Here is a 17,989-nt window from a genome sequence, read left to right on the forward strand (position 1 = left end):
GCTGCTGCCATCCATTTACTTTCTGGTATAATAAATAAAGGGATCCCAGATCTTAACAAGTTTACAAGTTTATAAGTCACGAGGAGTCACTAATCACTGAGCCATTTCGTAAAACAAGATGTCTGTGAAGATTCTCAGTCATCCAGGTCATAGTTATCCAAGGAGAGTCTTCTTCACTCCAGTTTGGACCTGAAGAAGCCCCTCGGATAAGAGGTCCACGTACCCTTGATCTTTCCTTCCTTGGATTCTTAAAACAAGGAGCGAGGGTTTATTTTCTATTCTTTCAAATAACCATTTTTTGCTGTAACCATACAAGTCATTAAAAGTCTGTTGTGTCTCCTTACATTGCGTGTATGACATAATGTCATATCAGCTGAGTAAATGTAAAAAAAAAAAACACTTTTTAAAGCATTTTAACAGCAGTCGGCACGCAATTGAACCCATCCAAAAGATGGTGTTGTTTGGAGCTGATTGGAAATGCCACATATAGATTTTTACTCAACATGTTGCTTCACTTTTTAAGTGTTTCTAACTGTCACATTCTTATCTGTCCTTTGCTGTTAGGACCAGGATGAAGCATCACTGCCTACACCTCCCATCACAACAGAAGACCCAGACAAGGTAGAGCTGTGATCTTAAATCATACAGACTTGAATCCTAACTGAATGTTTCTGAAGGTCCTTGCATGCCTTGGAATGCAAATCTTTTTAATTTACACTTAACACAAGAACATGCTTTCTCTTGTCATAAAATATAGTATTCCATAAATAAACCAAGCTTTAAGTAATATAGAAAAAGCACTTCACATTATATTTCAAAACCTTTTCTTCTTTCTACCTACCATGAAAATTTCACCAGTGTAAAAAGTTGCACGTTTGCATAAGACTAATATTATTCCATCATAGAAAATTTTAATTCACAAAATTACCAACGCATGAGATAGGACAACATTTTTCGAGCAGCATGCTTTTAGCATGATTTCTCTGAAGCTTGTCTGAATGCGAATGAGCAGAAACCGTAGCCTTGTCCGACTCTTTAGGAATGATTTACTGACAAATAAAAAATCCCAGAGAGTTACTTTTAATACTTTCTCTCTCTCATTTTTTTTTAAACAGGACATCTCTTAATTCCCAAGAGACTGTGACTATAGCGTGTTAAGCATTCATAAGAAAGCACACACTGCACGGAGAGTGTGACTAAACTGTGAACTGTTTTGCTGGTGAGGAGCTCTGACCCTGACCAACGTTTCATGAGGAAGGACTTCTTTCCACACAGACACGATGTCAGTCACTCAAACCTATGGCCATACCAAAGTTACCTTGATACCTTGTATCAGGGCAAATTTTTTCAGTAGAACTCTGTAGAAAATCAGGCACCAGCAATATCAGAATTGTTTCTTTGTGTCCAGGTTATTTTCATTCTTTACTTGGTTCAGTGTAATCACCAGTGTAGCCTTTACTTTACTTACCTTGTCTAACTTATTTATTAAGACATATATATTTTTCTGTAACAAATAAATGTCACAGCACATAAAACACAACAACAAAACATGTGTCAACAATTTAAATAAATTTTTCTTTGAAGCTGTAATGAAATTTTATTTATTAAAACATGGAAAATATCTTTTGTTTTTAATTCGCCAAACATCGTTAGATACCATATATTATTTGAAATGTAGTGGTACAATAAGCAATTTTGTAGCCAAATCAAACACTCTTTTCACTGGTGAACTTTTTCCCTGTTTTTAAATTGTTCTGTCTGTGTTTAACCTCTCTGTGCATGTATCCATCAGTAAAAATGTTAAAATAACTTTCTAAGCAAGTCTGTGTCTTTCTTTCTTACATGGTTACCATCATGTACATCAAAGCACACATTACTACAGCTGTTTGATAGTACGCATCAAAATGATTGCACTACATTTGCTCATGAGATTTTTGGGGGCCTTGACAGGTGCCTAGATCCCACATCAGGGTGAAGAAAAGCCCCCCCTGGCCTGATTTCATGGTAAGTGTCACTTGGTCATGTAGAAGTCAGACTGATAATAATAAAAATGGCAGTACTAATCATTTTAAAATTTTAGGTGTTCATGCCTGGTGCCCCGGGTGGAAGAAATCGTTTCATGGAGGCACAAAAAGTAATTTCTTTTTCACTTTGCAGTGTTTAAAAAATGAAAACTTCATACATGAGACTCAGTTTGAAAAATATTAAAGTGCAATTTCATGGTCACTGTCTGTGGACAGCAAATGAGATTGCCCCTTCACTTTAATTTCAGCCTCTGTCTTCTGGAGCTCAAGGTTACAACAGCTGGAATGTAAGTCTGTTATCAACAATTTAGATAATAAGTATTATTCCAAATAAAGATGGTGCAACTTATAAATACATTGATTTATGTTATAAAACTTCCAGAGCAAGAAGCAAGAAAACCCTGACCTTCAAATACATACCAGGAGGCACAGGCAAGATTGGAAGGAGAGACAGCGACACAGTGATACAGAAAAAGAGTTTTATGCAGAAACACAAGGTGGAGGAGAGGTGCAGGGTAAAGCTGAAGAAGCGGAGAAGTTAGGAATGGAGCAAGATAAAAGAATAGAAACAGATGGATATACACAAACAGGCCCTGATCCAGTCTATGGGGAGGAGGAGAGGAGTGGAGACTACAACTGGGAGACTGAGGAGGATGTCGATCGAGAGAGGGATGGAGAGGAGGAGGAGCTGGAGAGGGAGAGAGAGAGGGAAAGGTTGGAGATGGAGAGAGAGAGAGAGGAGCTGGAGAGAGAGAGGGAGGCCGAGCTGGAGCTGGAGAGAGAAAAAATGGAGAGGGAGGAGTGGGAGAGGAGGAGGGCGGAGCTGGAGAGACGGCGAGAGGGGGGTTATGACGAGGAAAGTGCACAGCCATACCCATACCCTCCAGAGTATTTTTACCTGAAGGTAAGGGCACAAAGTATTCATCTATAACACCATCATCATTATGAAATACTCAACTTGTGATATAATTTCAACAGTAGGCAGAATAAATGTCTGTTTATTTAAGCAATGCTGTTCTAAACACTTTTTATGCAATAGGGTCAACAAGGTGAGAGTGGAAAACCAGGACAAAAGGTGACTAAGATACTTTAAACATTAAGACAAGACTTTTAAACATTACCCATTGTAAAGCTGAAGACACAATCAAAGCTGTTACGTTATGAAGGTAAACATTCCAGTTAGTATTACAGGACACATATGCAAAATAAATAAACTTTTATTCTGTCTTAATGAAATTTAAAAAACAACAAAAACTAAGTGTGTTTAAATTTTGGCAATCCTGATTTAAATGGTCAGTTCACCTAAATGGCAAAAAGCATTTTCTTACTTACTTACATGTATCTAACAATGCAATGCTTTTAGTTGCTGTAGGAAGCTTTGAGCTAGGGAGCATGCTAATGTTAACAAAAACGCTAAAATGCTTTCAATCAAAACCCGAACGCCAACCCGCTGGTGGTGTTGGAGTAACAGGGACATTGTTCAGTTTCTAAAAGTATTTTTTCAATGCCATGCCCCACAAACAAACATCCATTCTTTTCCAATGAATCTCAGAAGCTGAAACATGGGCACATAACCTGAGAAGAAAATATTTTTTGTTTGGTAATATGGGTGAACTCACTATTTAAACTGAAACATATCCTCCCATTGTCAGGATATACTGAGTCACCGATATCGTCCCCCTGATTATGCTGAATTAAAGCATCATTATCATCATCCTAAGATCACAGAAAAAGAATAACAGTCGCCACACGAAATGTGCCACCAGTTCATAAAAATATCATTGCGGCTCTCCCCATGTACCCACATTGCATCAGTAAATGACATCAGAGCTCAGGGAGAACTTCTCTCGTGTCTCGCCTGTCAGTAAAATCAGTTGACTCCAGGCCTTTGATGTTCCCTCTGCTCTATTTCTGTTGACTGTGAGACAGTAGATTAAAGCAGACATTAATAATTCCCCTTGTAAAACATGCTGGCAAGTTTTTTTTTATTTCAAATTCCTCTGTGTTGGTTTATTTTGGCTCATGAAAAACAATGTGCTGTGGTGCACTTTAACTTTCTAGCTGATATGTGCTCTTTTTGTCCACACTTTTTCAGGGTGAAATTGGTGAAAAAGGACAAAAGGTCAGTGTTTACTCATAAGCTGTTGTTTGCGCCATTTGTATAGTTTGTTGCAGTGAAGTCCAGGAGCAGAGATTTTAATTGAAAGGAATGATTGTGAAACATTATAGAGACATGTTTTGTGTTTGTAGGGAGAGCCTGGCATCGGCCACAGAGGTCCAGAAGGCCAAGCTGGTCCTCCAGGACAGAAGGTGAAACCTCTTTCCTCACTCTTAAAAAGTAAAAGAAAGAAAAGAAAAATACAAGCATTTTCTTATTTATAATGTCCTTTCTAAATCAATTAATCCCTGCAGTCTTTTCCATGACATTTACTTTGATTGACTTTGTTTCCCATCATGGTTTTAATTTAGGGAATTTAATTGCCTCAGTGACTCACTCTCTCATTTAAAATTGGGTTTGAGCATGTAAACTGATAAAAGAAAAAAGGAGTTTATTTGAAGGCAATTATTCAAAAGTAATAGAAGAGACTATTAATTACATTACATTAAACAAGTGACCTTTAACTGTGTGTTTGTCTTTCAAACATTTCAATTGTCCCTATCTTTCTCCACCTTTTCCCTCTCTTTTCGTTACCTTAGGGTGAACCAGGTGAGTCCGGGCCACCAGGTGCTCAGGGCATCCAGGGTATCCGTGGTAATGCAGGCATCCAGGGCTCCCCAGGCCTGAGGGGTCTCCCAGGGGACCCAGGAGAGCCAGGCAGAGAGGTACATCATCATGTATCAACTTACAAGTTGCCATTTAGCTCACTTTGATCAGACAAAATGAAGACGGTGAAAGTATGTGAAGATGATTTGTAATTGTGAATGAATGCAGAAATGGAAAGAGAAAGTCGCTCTATTGGGTTTAAAAGAGACATAAGATGTTTTGTGCGTTGGTGCAGGGTGACCGAGGTAAAAGGGGGAAGAATGGATCACCTGGAACCCCTGGACCTCGAGGAGCAGCAGGAGCTCTTGTAAGAAAATACAAATGATCTAAATGTTTGCAAGTGCTGCATCTGATTTTGTGTTTTTTCATGGAGCCGCCTTCTCTAAAAGAAATACACTTACAATCGTGAATATTTAAGTTTCACATATGGAGTATGACTAAAAACCCTCTCAAAACATTACTGGACTCTGTTTTATCATTATGTAATCTTAGGGACATTTTAATTTTAAGATTAGTTAATGATGTTTTTTTGTTTTTGTTCTATTTGCTCTGAAAAAGGGTCTGCCTGGTATACCTGGAGTAAAAGGAGAAAAGGTACAAATACTGTGCATATAAAATTACTTGAATCCGACTGCGCACTGTTATTTTCATTTTGATCTGTTAAAAGAGATATGTCTGTAATAGTTGACTTACAATTGTGGGTTTTTGGTTGCTTCTAAAATGTGCAGTGTGTAAAAACGTGTGTGGGGGGCTTTTCTTCACCCTGATGTAAAGTTGGTACTTTATCTTATCCTCATCAGGGTGACAGTATCCCTGGAGAGCCTGGCACCAGGGGGCTGGCTGGCTTCACAGGCAGAAAGGTGAGGATTGTGAACAGGTTTAGTTTATGTTTAGGATTGACAAATTCCTAATCTCAGCTATTGTAATGTAAAATATCACACACTTACTGTGTACATCAGTTTGCGTAACAGTTTAGGATTGTCTTTGCTTGTCTACCAATTAAGGCTTCTTGCATACAGTATTTAATACTTTTCTGTATTGTTGATGAATTATGCAGAAATCTTAAAATATGTATTTTCTTTTTAGGGTGAAAATGGCACTCCAGGTGTTAAAGGGGTTCCTGGGCATATAGTAAGCAACTTTTAAAAGCCACACAACTGAGTGTAACATTTCCTTTAAGACCATTAGAGTTTCACTTGGAGTCAAAATCTTTTTGTTTTACCTTTTTTACTAGGGTCCAAAAGGCTTGCGCGGCAGCAAAGGTGAAAAGGTGAGCTGTCATTTCACATGATGATGACATAATTGTGTTTGATACAGTACAGCTACACTTTTAAAGTTACTCCTTTCATATGAATCCTTTACTCAAGTCACTAACCTCATTATATGCCAATACTGGAATACTGTGATGATTGACACCAATTTGGAGTCTCTAATTTCAGCAGACTATAAGAATTTGTAAGTTGTTTAAATTCAGTGGGATTCAGTGCATGCTGCAAACCCTGTTCCGTCTCATTCAGAGGCACCCCTAAAAGTTAAATTGAGATGGAGAACGCCACAGGGCTCTGGAGTCATGTATGTCATTTTGTCCTGCTGAAATCTTCACTTGGGGTGGGGCACCCAGTGTCGAACCAAGTATGTTTCCTAAACTATTACATCACAAGTGCGGGCCCGCTCTGTAGCCAGCAGGGGGGAGAGTTGATAGATTTTTGGACTGATTTTGTCTGTGCCAGCTTCAGACCCAAGCGTCAGCGTGTTGTAATGGAACCAGGCTACATCCATACTTTCAAGCATTCCTGCTGTTTTCCGACCTCTTTCATCATCCAGAGTGTGTTCACCCAAAGGACTACAGCTAGTAGTTGATGTTTTTGCACTTGCAGTGCAGTTTCTGTAAAATCTATAAACCATGGTGCACAAAAGAACCATCACTGAAGATATTGACCTTGACCTTGGCTGCCTGCGTGTACCTAATCTTTATTTACACGCAAGACTCGTTGTTATGGTTGTTTGCGTCAATAGTGGGGTATGAGGTGTGAGCGAAGAGGCCAATATTAATATTTGAAAGTCAAGGTGCTCGTACAGACTCCTTTTCAGTTTTAATATAGCAATGTGTCAGCAGGTCCAGACTGTGTTGATAGGAGCGACATCAGTTTTTTAGTCATATTTGTTTGTTTTTTCCCCACTGAAGTGTCGGAACTGAGCGTCTCATTCATGTCAAATGCCACAAAACCTTGGCAATGTTGTGTGCAACAACTGTTTATGAAATTTTATCAAAGGTGGATTATATCGGATTGGCATTTTTAGTAGTGTGACGGGATTTAAGAAAATGCTGTGAGGGCTCAGCAGGTTTCCTACTGCAACAGCAAAGCAGAAAGAGATATAACGCAATGTATGTACTTTTGCTGACACCTGGAATTGAAATAATCATGTTGGGAAAGTCGTTTTTAAATGCATGCTTTCTTTGCAGGGGGACCGTGGGTTACCTGGAGTCAGAGGAGAAAGGGTATGATGATTTTCATGTTTCTTTGTATTAAGTATTTAGCCTTTGCACTGATTCATTACAGTTGACTTGGTGCTTAGGTATACCAAAAGACATGCAGTTTGTTTGCAGACAGTCCACATTGTGTATCGTACAAGACCAAACACGGAAGAGGTCCACATAGCTCAATGTATCTGTGGGAATTCACATCACACTGCTTTATCATTTGTTATAGATTACATTGAGTTGCAGCTTGTATTCACAATTGAATCCCTTCCTACAGGGGAGTGTGCTTCAAATCCAAGGACCCCGTGGATTTAAGGGTTCCAAAGGAGACCCGGTGAGATCCTCTTGAAGTTGTCCTCATTTATAGTATTGCTCAATATATTTAAGTGAATTTTAGGAAAGGAAGTTTCTGACAATATTTGTTATGTGATTTCACTTACAAATACAACATTTATTTATTCCCACAAGGGCAGTTGTACTGAGCATCTCTCACAGCCAGGTCAACAAATACAAAATACAAAATAAGAGCAATAACGCTCTTACAGTCAAATCTGTGATCTAACAGTCAAAGTCTTTAAAAACTATATGTGGAACTAGGATTAAATGCTTTAATAAATACTTTTTATTTCCAAACATATCTAAAAAGAAACATAAAGTAAACACATACAAAGATCTATGAAAAACTGAGTGGATGTTTTGTTTCAGGGTGAGCGCGGTACACCAGGTTTTGATGGCGACAAAGGAGAAAAGGGCGAGGATGGTCCTCCTGGAGTCAAGGTAATAAATCCACAACTAAAAAACACAAAGAAGTAGATTACTTTCCATTAGACATTTAGTGATGTCATACAGTCTCTGATAGTCTTCATACTTTAATTTTAACACATGGGACTGCAAAAAAGAATCATAAATTATGGAATGTATTTCAAATGTTTTTTAAAAGGGCTTAAAGGGAGGTGCAGGCACTAAGGGTGCACTGGGACGATTTGGCGCTCGAGGACCAGTGGGCCAGAAAGTAAGTGAGGGTACAATTTAATATCTTGACACTAAAGTAATGTTAGTTCAACCGTTCAATACTTTTATGCTAGTGTTTTGTGTGAAATCGTCTTCTTTTCCTGACAGGGAGATCCAGGAGAGCCAGGACTTAATGGAGAGATGGTAGAGCTACAGTATAAACATAAACAAAAAAACATTGAGTAATTGTTAACATTTTGGAAACAAAATTCAGTTTTTAACTTCAGGGAATACTTATACAGTAAAATCCACAATGTGATTTAAGGGTCACAGTGGGGACCATGGAGTGGATGGAGCCAAGGGAGACAAAGGAGATTTAGGGCTGCAGGGCCAGAAAGGCAATCAGGTGCATTGAAAATCTACATCTAACCAATAATGTTAAGTTTTTGAAGATTCAACGTCATTTTAGTTATTTTTATTTGTTTTATTTTACTCCACAGGGAGATCCAGGAGAACCCGGCTTACCAGGAGACAGAGGGGAGAAGGGAGAGAAGGTGGAGGCTGTTATTATTTGTCACAGTTGCCCTACTGATTGTTTTTTACCCACCTTTGGTCCCTTGGTGGTGTCCTATTTTAGGTTCTTTATTCGCAGGATATTACTGTATTCTAACTTCTGTTTGTGCAGTCATGTTCTAAAGTGTCATCTGCTGTTACAGGGTTTCAGAGGTTTTCCTGGACGCATTGGGAGTCCAGGCCTGGATGGAGAAAAGGTTAGGCCTGAATTACCATCTGACTAGACTAAAGCAAAAAACATTTATCCAACAATGAAGAAATCCACTCAGTAAATTAAATAATTCTGTATGCAACATGGTGTCTTTGCAAAACAGGGAGACATGGGGTTCTCCGGGACCCCTGGCATACCTGGACTGAATGGGCTGACAGGGCGCAAGGTAAACATTAAAGTGTGCACATATTTCTCATTTTCTCTTCCCTAAACATGCACAAACTCATTAGTCTCATTGTGTGATATCACTTTAGGGTGAGAAGGGAGAGGGAGGTATCAATGGTGTCGATGGTGATCCAGGAGTGAAAGGAGGAAAGGTTAGTAAATTAACATCACTGGTCATTATCCAACCAATTTCACCACTGATCACTCGCTCGTCACAGTTGTATTTTGTTAAATTCCCCATGAAAAAAATCTTTAAAATGTATGTTTTTATGTCTCAGTTTATGTGAATTATGTAAAAGAACAATATGTTTTTTTATCTTCCCAAAACCGTCATATTTTTGTGTGCTGATTCGCTTCCTCACTTTATTCTTGCTCAATACAGGGTGAAGCAGGTTTCCCAGGTTTCCCGGGGTTTAAGGGGTCAGCAGGGATTCCAGGAAAGCATGGAGATGAGGGACCACCAGGACTCCCAGGACCCCGCGGGGACACAGGGCCTAAGGTACAGTAATCTTGCTACCTTAGTATATTGGGGAAATATTACAGATTAATTGTCTCTTTATATCAAGATATCAAGCTGTTCTCTTGATCACGACTTCGCTGCATCATTTTCTCAAGATAACAAATTAATAGTCGTCCAGCTCTTCTGCTTTGACAAGGACTTATTTTATCTCGCTAATCAGTAGCTCATTTCCGCCAGTGTCAGATCCTCATTAATGTAAATTGTTTATCTGTGATCTCTCATGACAAATATGTCTGCTAAGCTGACATGGATGGACATCCAGTGAGCCTTGCTTTTTTATCTTAATATAATGTCATACTTAAGTCATGATTTCATTTATGAAAACAATATTTGATGCGTCAACAAAATAACACAATTATTATTTTCTTGGGATCATACAGGTAGTCTAAAAAATAGATATACCCATAATTAACCCATTATTAGTTTTCTTGAGATACAGTTATATAAGAACAGTATCTTAGCACACAATAATACACCCAAAAGATTATTAGCGACAATGGCCCCTCCAAGCTTCCGCAGACTTTTCCCCTGGCTGGTGCATGCCAGTAATTTAGCTGAAGGTATGAATCACTACTTTAATGAATTACACCCATCCAAGAACAAGCTTAATTACCACTTCCTGTAACTGAATGGTGCTTTCACAAAATAGCCACTTCTTTAACTAACACTGTGGTATGGCAGCACTAGACAGGCCATGTCTGCTAAACCAGAAGCTACTATGAACATAAATGTATAGTAATGTATTTCTCCTTAGGTTAAGATATATATATAAATTATATGTAGTGTGTCAGTGTGTTGAAATGAATCTGCTTTAAGGATACAACTAATAGGATGTTATATCTGACTACACAGCAACAGGGGTGCAAGCAGGAGATTTCTTGTCTATGAAGATTCTCAGTCATCCAGGTCATAGTTATCCAACGAAGGTTAAAATGAAGGGCAACTGGACTTGGTTGAAGCTACTGGAAGACGTTTTGTCCCTTATCCAAAGGACTTCTTCAGTTCTGACTGACTGTCAGGGAAACTCAGCTATTAACCTCAGTGGGGTCGTTATCTCGGGTCATCGATACCGCTGGTTCGTTAGTACACTAACAAGGAGATTTCTTGTCACTATAGTCCTGTGAATCCAGTTGGATGCCACTTCAGTGCCCGCTTATTTAATTCTAGTTCACAAAAGTCTGTGAAAACAAATGTTTTAGTATTTACAAGTTTCTATCATATTAGTCCATGAATGGGAAAGAGCAGGTACAGCCATCTGTCATATATTTCTGTAAATGTCCAAGTTAGAAGAGAGGAAGACTGAAAATGTGACAGAACACAATGAGCTTGATTACAGTTATACCCATGTTCGTGTCTTGAACAGACAGACTTTCAGCATGTATACTGCAGCAGAGGATACAGCAGAGACATGTCCTTGGTTAACGCACACACATAAACACACACACACATACACAGGTCTATTTCCGTCTGCAGCTTTCAAGCAATATCTTACTCAGTTATCTCCTTTCAGCTACAATTACCAGACTTTCAGTGTTGACAAAGAGTGGCTGGAAACCTCTAATGAGGATAGCCAAAGATGGACCTAATTGGTCTTTCTTTCATACTGTTTAGAAATGAGTGGTGATACTGGCATCTGTTGCTATGGTTTTACCTTGTAAGCATAGAGGTTTTGTGTGAAAGAAAAACTCACTCACAATGTGTTTTTCTCTGTACTCGTTTTGTCAAATAGGGGGAGAGGGGCAGAAGGGGCAGATTGAAGCCATGTCAGAGGGGAGCCCCCGGCACTCCAGGACAGAGAGGACAGAGTGTGAGACTCATGAAACCATTTCTCTAAACAAACTTATAGGCGAGAGAGCCAGGTCTTGACCCTCTCCTAGCTAGCTTCTGTTCCGCTAGTTTCTTTAACTCAATGGCTTTTCTCATTTTCTACCGTACTAACTCGTAATATTTGAGCACCTTATCCTTTTAACAAAGGTAAAAGAATGATAAAGATACAACAGTGAGCCCACTCAGATAAATGTAACTATATCCTAAAGTAAGTGTTCTTTATTTGTACCACATTATATTGCAAATATTTGTCGTGTAGTATGTTAATTAACATGTTAAACCAGGTAAATAATTAAAAAAGGTATGTTTGACTTGCTGAATTTAATTGTTTTAGTGGTATTATTGAATTTTTTTTTTTTTTTTTTTTTTACATCAAACTCTATTTAATCTAACTAGACTAGTTAGACTATCTAACTAGTCACTCTGCTCTGTTTATTTACAGTGCAACATAACATGAATGTGGTGTTGATCTTAGTTATAGGTGCACCGTCTATTTAGGGAAGCTAATTAGTACACATACTTATTGCTTGATAGAATGTAATTACTCTCATGCATTTGTAAATGTGTTTGTACTATAGGGTACAGTGGGTATTGAAGGCACAAAAGGGGAGAAGGGGGAGCCTGGACTCTCGGTACGTGTTTATCACACACACAAACAAGCACAATAACAGACATTTAAAAAAAAGATGTAAATGAAATAAATGAATAACTTAATGATTCTTTTCATTCCCTGTGTCAAGGCTGAAGAAGTAAAGGAGCTAGTCACCCAGGAGGTGGTAGAAAAGTGTGGTAAGACTGGTCAGGGGGTTCATGTTATTCACTTTTACATGTTGTACATTGTACTTATCTGTGCATTTATCCAAGAGTGAAGAAACCTATGACTCTAGATAGGCATACATATTGTGTGAATGTGGGTATGTTTGTGTGTGTGCATGTGTGTGTGTGTGTGTGTGTGTGTGCGTGTGCATGTGTGTGGTTGTTTGTTGCAGAGCTCCCGTGGCAGCAGCATGGCACCCGTGTGTGTTGTGCCATCTGTTATGTTCTCTCAGAGGAACACACACCATGGTGCCAGCAACAGCAGAACCATTCACAAACACGAGACTGCCATTAAGCTGGACACCTCAACAAGAATCCATTACACACTGTACTTAGTAGACACCTAAAGGATCATTCTGCATATTGTCAACCTTTCTGCAATTAGACCTTTTTGACATGTCACGATAGGAAAAGCACAGATGTAGATTATGGAGTGTTTCATCTTGAAACCTATTTATTCTCAAATGCAATTTATTGATTCTTACTTACTTACTTTACATTTATATATTTGTATTGTTATTCAAATTACACTTTTAAACAATCTCTTGTTAGAAGTGTCACATTACATTACATAATATCAAAGATATATGAGTTAGTAAAGACTGTCCTTCATGCTTTGACAAGGCTTATTTCCCTGCTTTGTTTACAACCCACTTTTGCTTTTCAAATACCTGTAATTACCTAGAAGACGTTGATGTGAAAGTGTGTTCATACTTGCAGGGAAAACTATGATTTCAGTGCAGAATATCAGAGCATGAATGCTCTACTTGCCGGCTAATAATTGCTTATTAAAACCACACATCTAATACCAGAATATATTTGGTGAAAAGATTTGTTTTTATCGCTTTGTGGATTTAACTGCAGTTGCTGTTTATTCAGCTGTGGTGCTTCCCGCAAACTTAGGAAGAGCTCTAAAGTGAAGTATAAAAAACAATAAAGTCATCTGGATACCTGAAATTATGATTTAATGGTCTTAAATTTTGCCACTGAATATTCTGTTATTTCCAAAATATGTTGAAACACAGAACAAGATGCATTTAAGTGATTGCATGTGTATCATGTTTGTATCATTTCAGGGTTGGAATACAAGTTCATGGTAAAGTCTGTGGACCCAGATGGAACAACCTCAGTCACTGAGAAGAAGACTATGCCAGATGATGCAGCGGTGTCCCTCAACAATGACCTCCACGAAGAAGAAGGTGAAGAAGTGGAAAAGGGAGAATATGGAGACAAAGTGGGAGAAATGACTAGTCCTGCCCCTGAGATCTTGGAAGAAAAGCGGATCCTACAAAACCACACTGGTAATTACAATTATCTCAACATTATACAAGTGACTGTTTGCTGTTGTACTGGCTGCTCAGTTTTCCCCACATCGAATTGATAGCGTGTAACCAAGTGTGTGTCATAGCTAAATGGTTACATATGTCATACTTATGTGTAACAGCTGTGATGTAGGCAGTGTGTTGGATGAGATTATGGAGACTTTGTAACAGTAAAAATACACTCAGATACTCAGATAAAGAAAATATTGGGAGGAAGGAAGAAGTTGTGTTCCAGCCGGAGAACTTTGCTGCATGTCCTACCCTCCTCTATCTCCCCACGTTTCGTCCATTTGTATACTGTCAACTATCTAAAAAAAGAAAAGAAAAAATTGTCATATAAAAAAAAAAACAACAACAAAAACTAACAGCTCCTAGAGTGCTGCTGTTACTGAGACCATCAGCATCAAGGCAAGAAAGCAACCATAGAGTTAACAATGGGTCAACATGTACCAAGAAATCACACAATATTTCATGAAGCTCATTAGTGAATACAGCCCCCAGACAAGAATAGCTCGCTGCATCCCAATTTATTTTAATTCTTGCTTCGGGTAAACATAATGAGAAAACTAATCAAAGAGTGAGCCTGTCATTGCCCATAGTCAAAGTCAGCATGTTTCTTCATAAATTACAATCACTAGATTTAAAACAGTGACAGTCAGCTCATTCTGTGAAAGAAATAATGAAAGTGCGCAATCACCATGGGCCACAGTAAAATATTTACACTTTAATTTGGAGACTTTAAAAAAAAAGTTACCACTTGTACCGGCCTCTGCACTGCATGTCACCATCTGTGGCTCCAAGTCGTTACAAGAAATCTGCTGTATTGCTTGACGACACCGAAAGGAAGATGACCAGTGTTCATTTAGTACATACTTAACTAACCTCAATGGAATATCTGATTGCGCTTCAAACAGACACGATTTGCTGTAGTAGATAAAAAAGACAAGAGATCAAGACGACAATCAATGAACCCTTCATGTTGCTTAACCGGTTGGAGAAATGTTGACCACTCTTTGTTGGATTTAAGATGAATCAAAACACCACTAGCTTTCATTAAGTTTTGGTCCAGTCAAAGTGATTCATTTACTTTGTGGTTTCTGATGACTGAATCCACCAACACGTAAAACTTCTCATTGATGTTGTTTTCCTTAAGATTCTCTGGAGGGCGGGACTGTGGAGTGGGGACACAGGAAAAAAAGAAGGGTACTTGGAAGAAACACTGCTGGTAAGTGGCCAAAACGAGTGATTTTCTTCTCATCTTTCTGCCTCCCCTCGTTTTTCTTTTGTTCACTTGCTCCATATATCTATTTCTCCGTCTGTTTATCCTCATGTTTACATAATCTATGAGTAATGAGTTGCTTGAAATTGTTAAAAGCGCAAGGTGGGAGAGAATGATAAGACCAAAATGTAATCCATGAATGTTTGACAGCCTGTGCCAGATTTCACGTGGTAATGTATGAATAACAATAATGCAGTGAAATAGAAGATCTGAAGTGTAATGAACAATGTGGTGACGTGCGTAAGTCAGAAAAAATACATAAACTTATATTATGTCTTCCTGATTGTTCAATAAAGAAATAAATAATAATAATATAAATTATGATCTAAGTTGTGAAACCTTGTCAAATATCTCCTGGAGACCTTACAGCCCCTCTTAATCATAGCTGTAGCAGGCATTTTGCACACTAGCGGTCTCAAGTGGTGTCTATACCTACAGCATTTAAAGTGTGAAAGAATAAATGTAGGTTGAAGTCAGTGATGCCGCCCCTCGAACGTACTGAAACATTTTCTTTTTTCTTTTTTGCAGCATATCTAATACTTGAAATATGGGAAAGTACAGTATTTGTAACCTTTTTATTTGAACTTCTTTGTCGCCTCGCATGTAGTTCCAGCAACAGGCAGCTGCCTGGACCCAATGTCAGAGGGGGCCTGTTCAGAATATGTTCTGCTCTGGTACTTCCACCCTAACTCAGGGGAATGTAGGCCATTTGTGTACGGGGGCTGTGGTGGCAACAGAAACCGATTCTCCTCAAGACAAGAGTGCCAGAGTTGGTGTGGGATGGAGAGGAGTGGTAGGGGGCACCAACCAGATCACAGATGAAATACGCACTGTAACAGCTGATCAGTAGTATGAAATTCTTCTTTAAAAATGTTTTTGTTGTACAGCATGAATGGGAGGATACTGTAGATGCAAAAATGGTCATTTAAGGCAGTATAATATTCTGTTCAAATGTATAATAGTGATTAAAAAAAGGTACGCTGGAGGTGAAACGATCATCCCCATACAACAAAATTTTGTGTACATAGCTGTGTAAAACGTTTTATATTGGATTTATTTATATATTTTCTGTTACAGTTGTCTCTTGATTTGTTTTATGGACAAATTGTGTCAAACAGTTTACTACTAAAAGATTAAATACGTCTTTTCTTTTGTGACCCGTTTTTGTCGTGCTTGTCTCTTCACTCTCCATCTCTCGAGTCTCTCTGTTTATGTAACGCTCAGTCACCTTTCTTATTTTTTTTTTTGTCAATTGCCCTGCATCCTGTGTGGTGAGAAAAATAAGAAGCTGGTAGATGATTGCCTGCTGTAACCTCCACCACTACATATGTTCCTTTGGCAGGGGGTGTTATTGGTCAGGCTGGGAGCCAGATGAGGGGCCAACAGGGGCCCAGTGAGGGAGATCACACAGGGGCTGTTTTAGAGGACTCTCCATCAGACCGACGCAACAGTAGCAGGGGATTCCTGCGTGGGTGTTGATGTGGGGGCAGCACCCGTTCAAGGTTGTTTCTGGCTGTGTGACACATGAAAATACACGACACAACTTACAGCTAAAATCCACTGACTGATTTTCAGGTTGGGTGAAATTGCTAAGAGAAATGTGTAGTATTCATTTTTTGAATTTGGGCTGAATGCTCACGTCAACATTCAGTGTTAATACTAATTTAGCGTATGCCACATATTCAGTCCAAAATGCTGCACCAGGTTTCTAAAACTGAAGTCAGTTCCTCAAAAGGTTGTTCACTTACAATAGTCAGTATTTAAAGCAGAAATTCCATCAACGTGACAGATGAGTCTTTCACCAACTAGCTTCCAGAGGCTTTCGTCATTTTAGTCACGATTCCTCACTGTAATGTACTCCCACATGCAGATCTGCAAGATGTGGTAACACAGTCTACAGTGACAGGCTGTTCTCACTGAACCACACCCCCTGTCAACCACAGCTTGTGAAGACCTAACACTTTATTATTATTAATATTATTTTAGCTTTCGATTCATTTGCAGAACTCTTATCATATTATTTTTACTTAAAGCAAGAATGCGTGACTTTTACGAATGAAATTAGATCACACTATGTTGATTAAGGCTATCACCGCCAGGTAAATCTTTCTGTGTTTGCAGTATACAGGACTTTTTTAATCTGGCTGCTATGGTGACGTTCCCGCGCTGTCACAACAGTAGTGATGTGTTTTATGCCAACCAGAAATTATTGGTTTGACAGAGCTGAAGGGGAGTGACCATAATGACAGTAGCAAGGACAGAGCCTATAAGTCATAAGTATGTGTCAACAGCGTTGTGTAATTATTCTCACTGTCAGAAGGGGTAGACAAAAATTCCCCCTTGAAAGTTTAAGATAGATCGAATAATGCTTGAAACAATATCAGTCATTTCCTAAGAAAATATATTTAATTAATAAAGGATTTTCTTAAAGCCCTGAAAACCTGGTTTCAAATCTTAAAAGGTGCCCAGTGGAGTGTTACTTAACCAAAACGCATTGTGGGTATCCTTGAGTTCTAACAAATGTGTTGATTGCATTGCCTTCCTCATAAAACATCTGCCAAGCTGATTTTAAATCTTGCATTGTCTGCATCCATGTTTGCTTACTAGCAGCTGTCTTTGTTGGCCCATTGCTATGTTTCTTTGGGGTGTTAGCTCCACGTACTATTAATCAGCAAAATGTCGTGGAACTAGCATCAGGAGGTGAATTACCCTGCCTATGTGTTAATTTATTTACTATGAAAATGATATGATATGTAGACATTCACATACATATGTACAGGCACACTTACACCCGCTCGAATATACACAAATTAAAAGTAACTAAAAGTCTATTCAGCATTGGTAGGAAGCTAAAAGCTTATACAAAGACCTCTTTTAAAAACTGAAGGCAAGATCAACAGAATTACAATAAGTAAAAATAAGGGACGGAAAGGCTACTACAAAATAAAGAAACAAAACCTGAATCTGCTCATAAAAGTATTGCTCTATAGCACTGCTAGTGGTCAAAAACTCCACAGGATATCTTTAAGTATTTTTCTATAACACTGAGAAACAG

The 17,989-nt window shown here is 38.6% G+C and overlaps 1 protein-coding gene across 1 annotated transcript in view; it reads left to right on the forward strand.

Annotated features, from left to right (window-relative positions):
* col7a1l (collagen type VII alpha 1-like) overlaps positions 1 to 16,091 on the forward strand; it is a 62,671-nt gene extending 46,580 nt beyond the window's left edge. Inside the window, 31 exon segments of the mRNA XM_038739148.1 lie at positions 565 to 621; positions 1,951 to 2,004; positions 2,081 to 2,134; positions 2,273 to 2,311; positions 2,407 to 2,928; positions 3,064 to 3,099; positions 4,120 to 4,146; positions 4,275 to 4,334; positions 4,722 to 4,847; positions 5,024 to 5,095; positions 5,347 to 5,382; positions 5,589 to 5,648; positions 5,875 to 5,919; positions 6,023 to 6,058; positions 7,253 to 7,288; positions 7,548 to 7,604; positions 7,976 to 8,047; positions 8,211 to 8,282; positions 8,390 to 8,425; positions 8,547 to 8,627; positions 8,722 to 8,775; positions 8,938 to 8,991; positions 9,109 to 9,171; positions 9,260 to 9,322; positions 9,553 to 9,669; positions 11,420 to 11,497; positions 12,096 to 12,149; positions 12,258 to 12,306; positions 13,410 to 13,634; positions 14,809 to 14,880; positions 15,542 to 16,091. Of these exon segments, the coding sequence (XP_038595076.1) occupies positions 565 to 621; positions 1,951 to 2,004; positions 2,081 to 2,134; positions 2,273 to 2,311; positions 2,407 to 2,928; positions 3,064 to 3,099; positions 4,120 to 4,146; positions 4,275 to 4,334; positions 4,722 to 4,847; positions 5,024 to 5,095; positions 5,347 to 5,382; positions 5,589 to 5,648; positions 5,875 to 5,919; positions 6,023 to 6,058; positions 7,253 to 7,288; positions 7,548 to 7,604; positions 7,976 to 8,047; positions 8,211 to 8,282; positions 8,390 to 8,425; positions 8,547 to 8,627; positions 8,722 to 8,775; positions 8,938 to 8,991; positions 9,109 to 9,171; positions 9,260 to 9,322; positions 9,553 to 9,669; positions 11,420 to 11,497; positions 12,096 to 12,149; positions 12,258 to 12,306; positions 13,410 to 13,634; positions 14,809 to 14,880; positions 15,542 to 15,756 (2,622 nt within the window). The 3' untranslated portion in view covers positions 15,757 to 16,091.
* The last annotated feature ends 1,898 nt before the right edge of the window (positions 16,092 to 17,989 follow it).

This window comes from Micropterus salmoides, unplaced genomic scaffold (genome assembly GCF_014851395.1).
Source record: "Micropterus salmoides isolate LMB-PRFRI ecotype aquatic unplaced genomic scaffold, ASM1485139v1 Ms_hic_scaffold_23, whole genome shotgun sequence".
In the NCBI taxonomy this organism is placed as follows: Eukaryota; Metazoa; Chordata; class Actinopteri; order Centrarchiformes; family Centrarchidae; genus Micropterus; species Micropterus salmoides.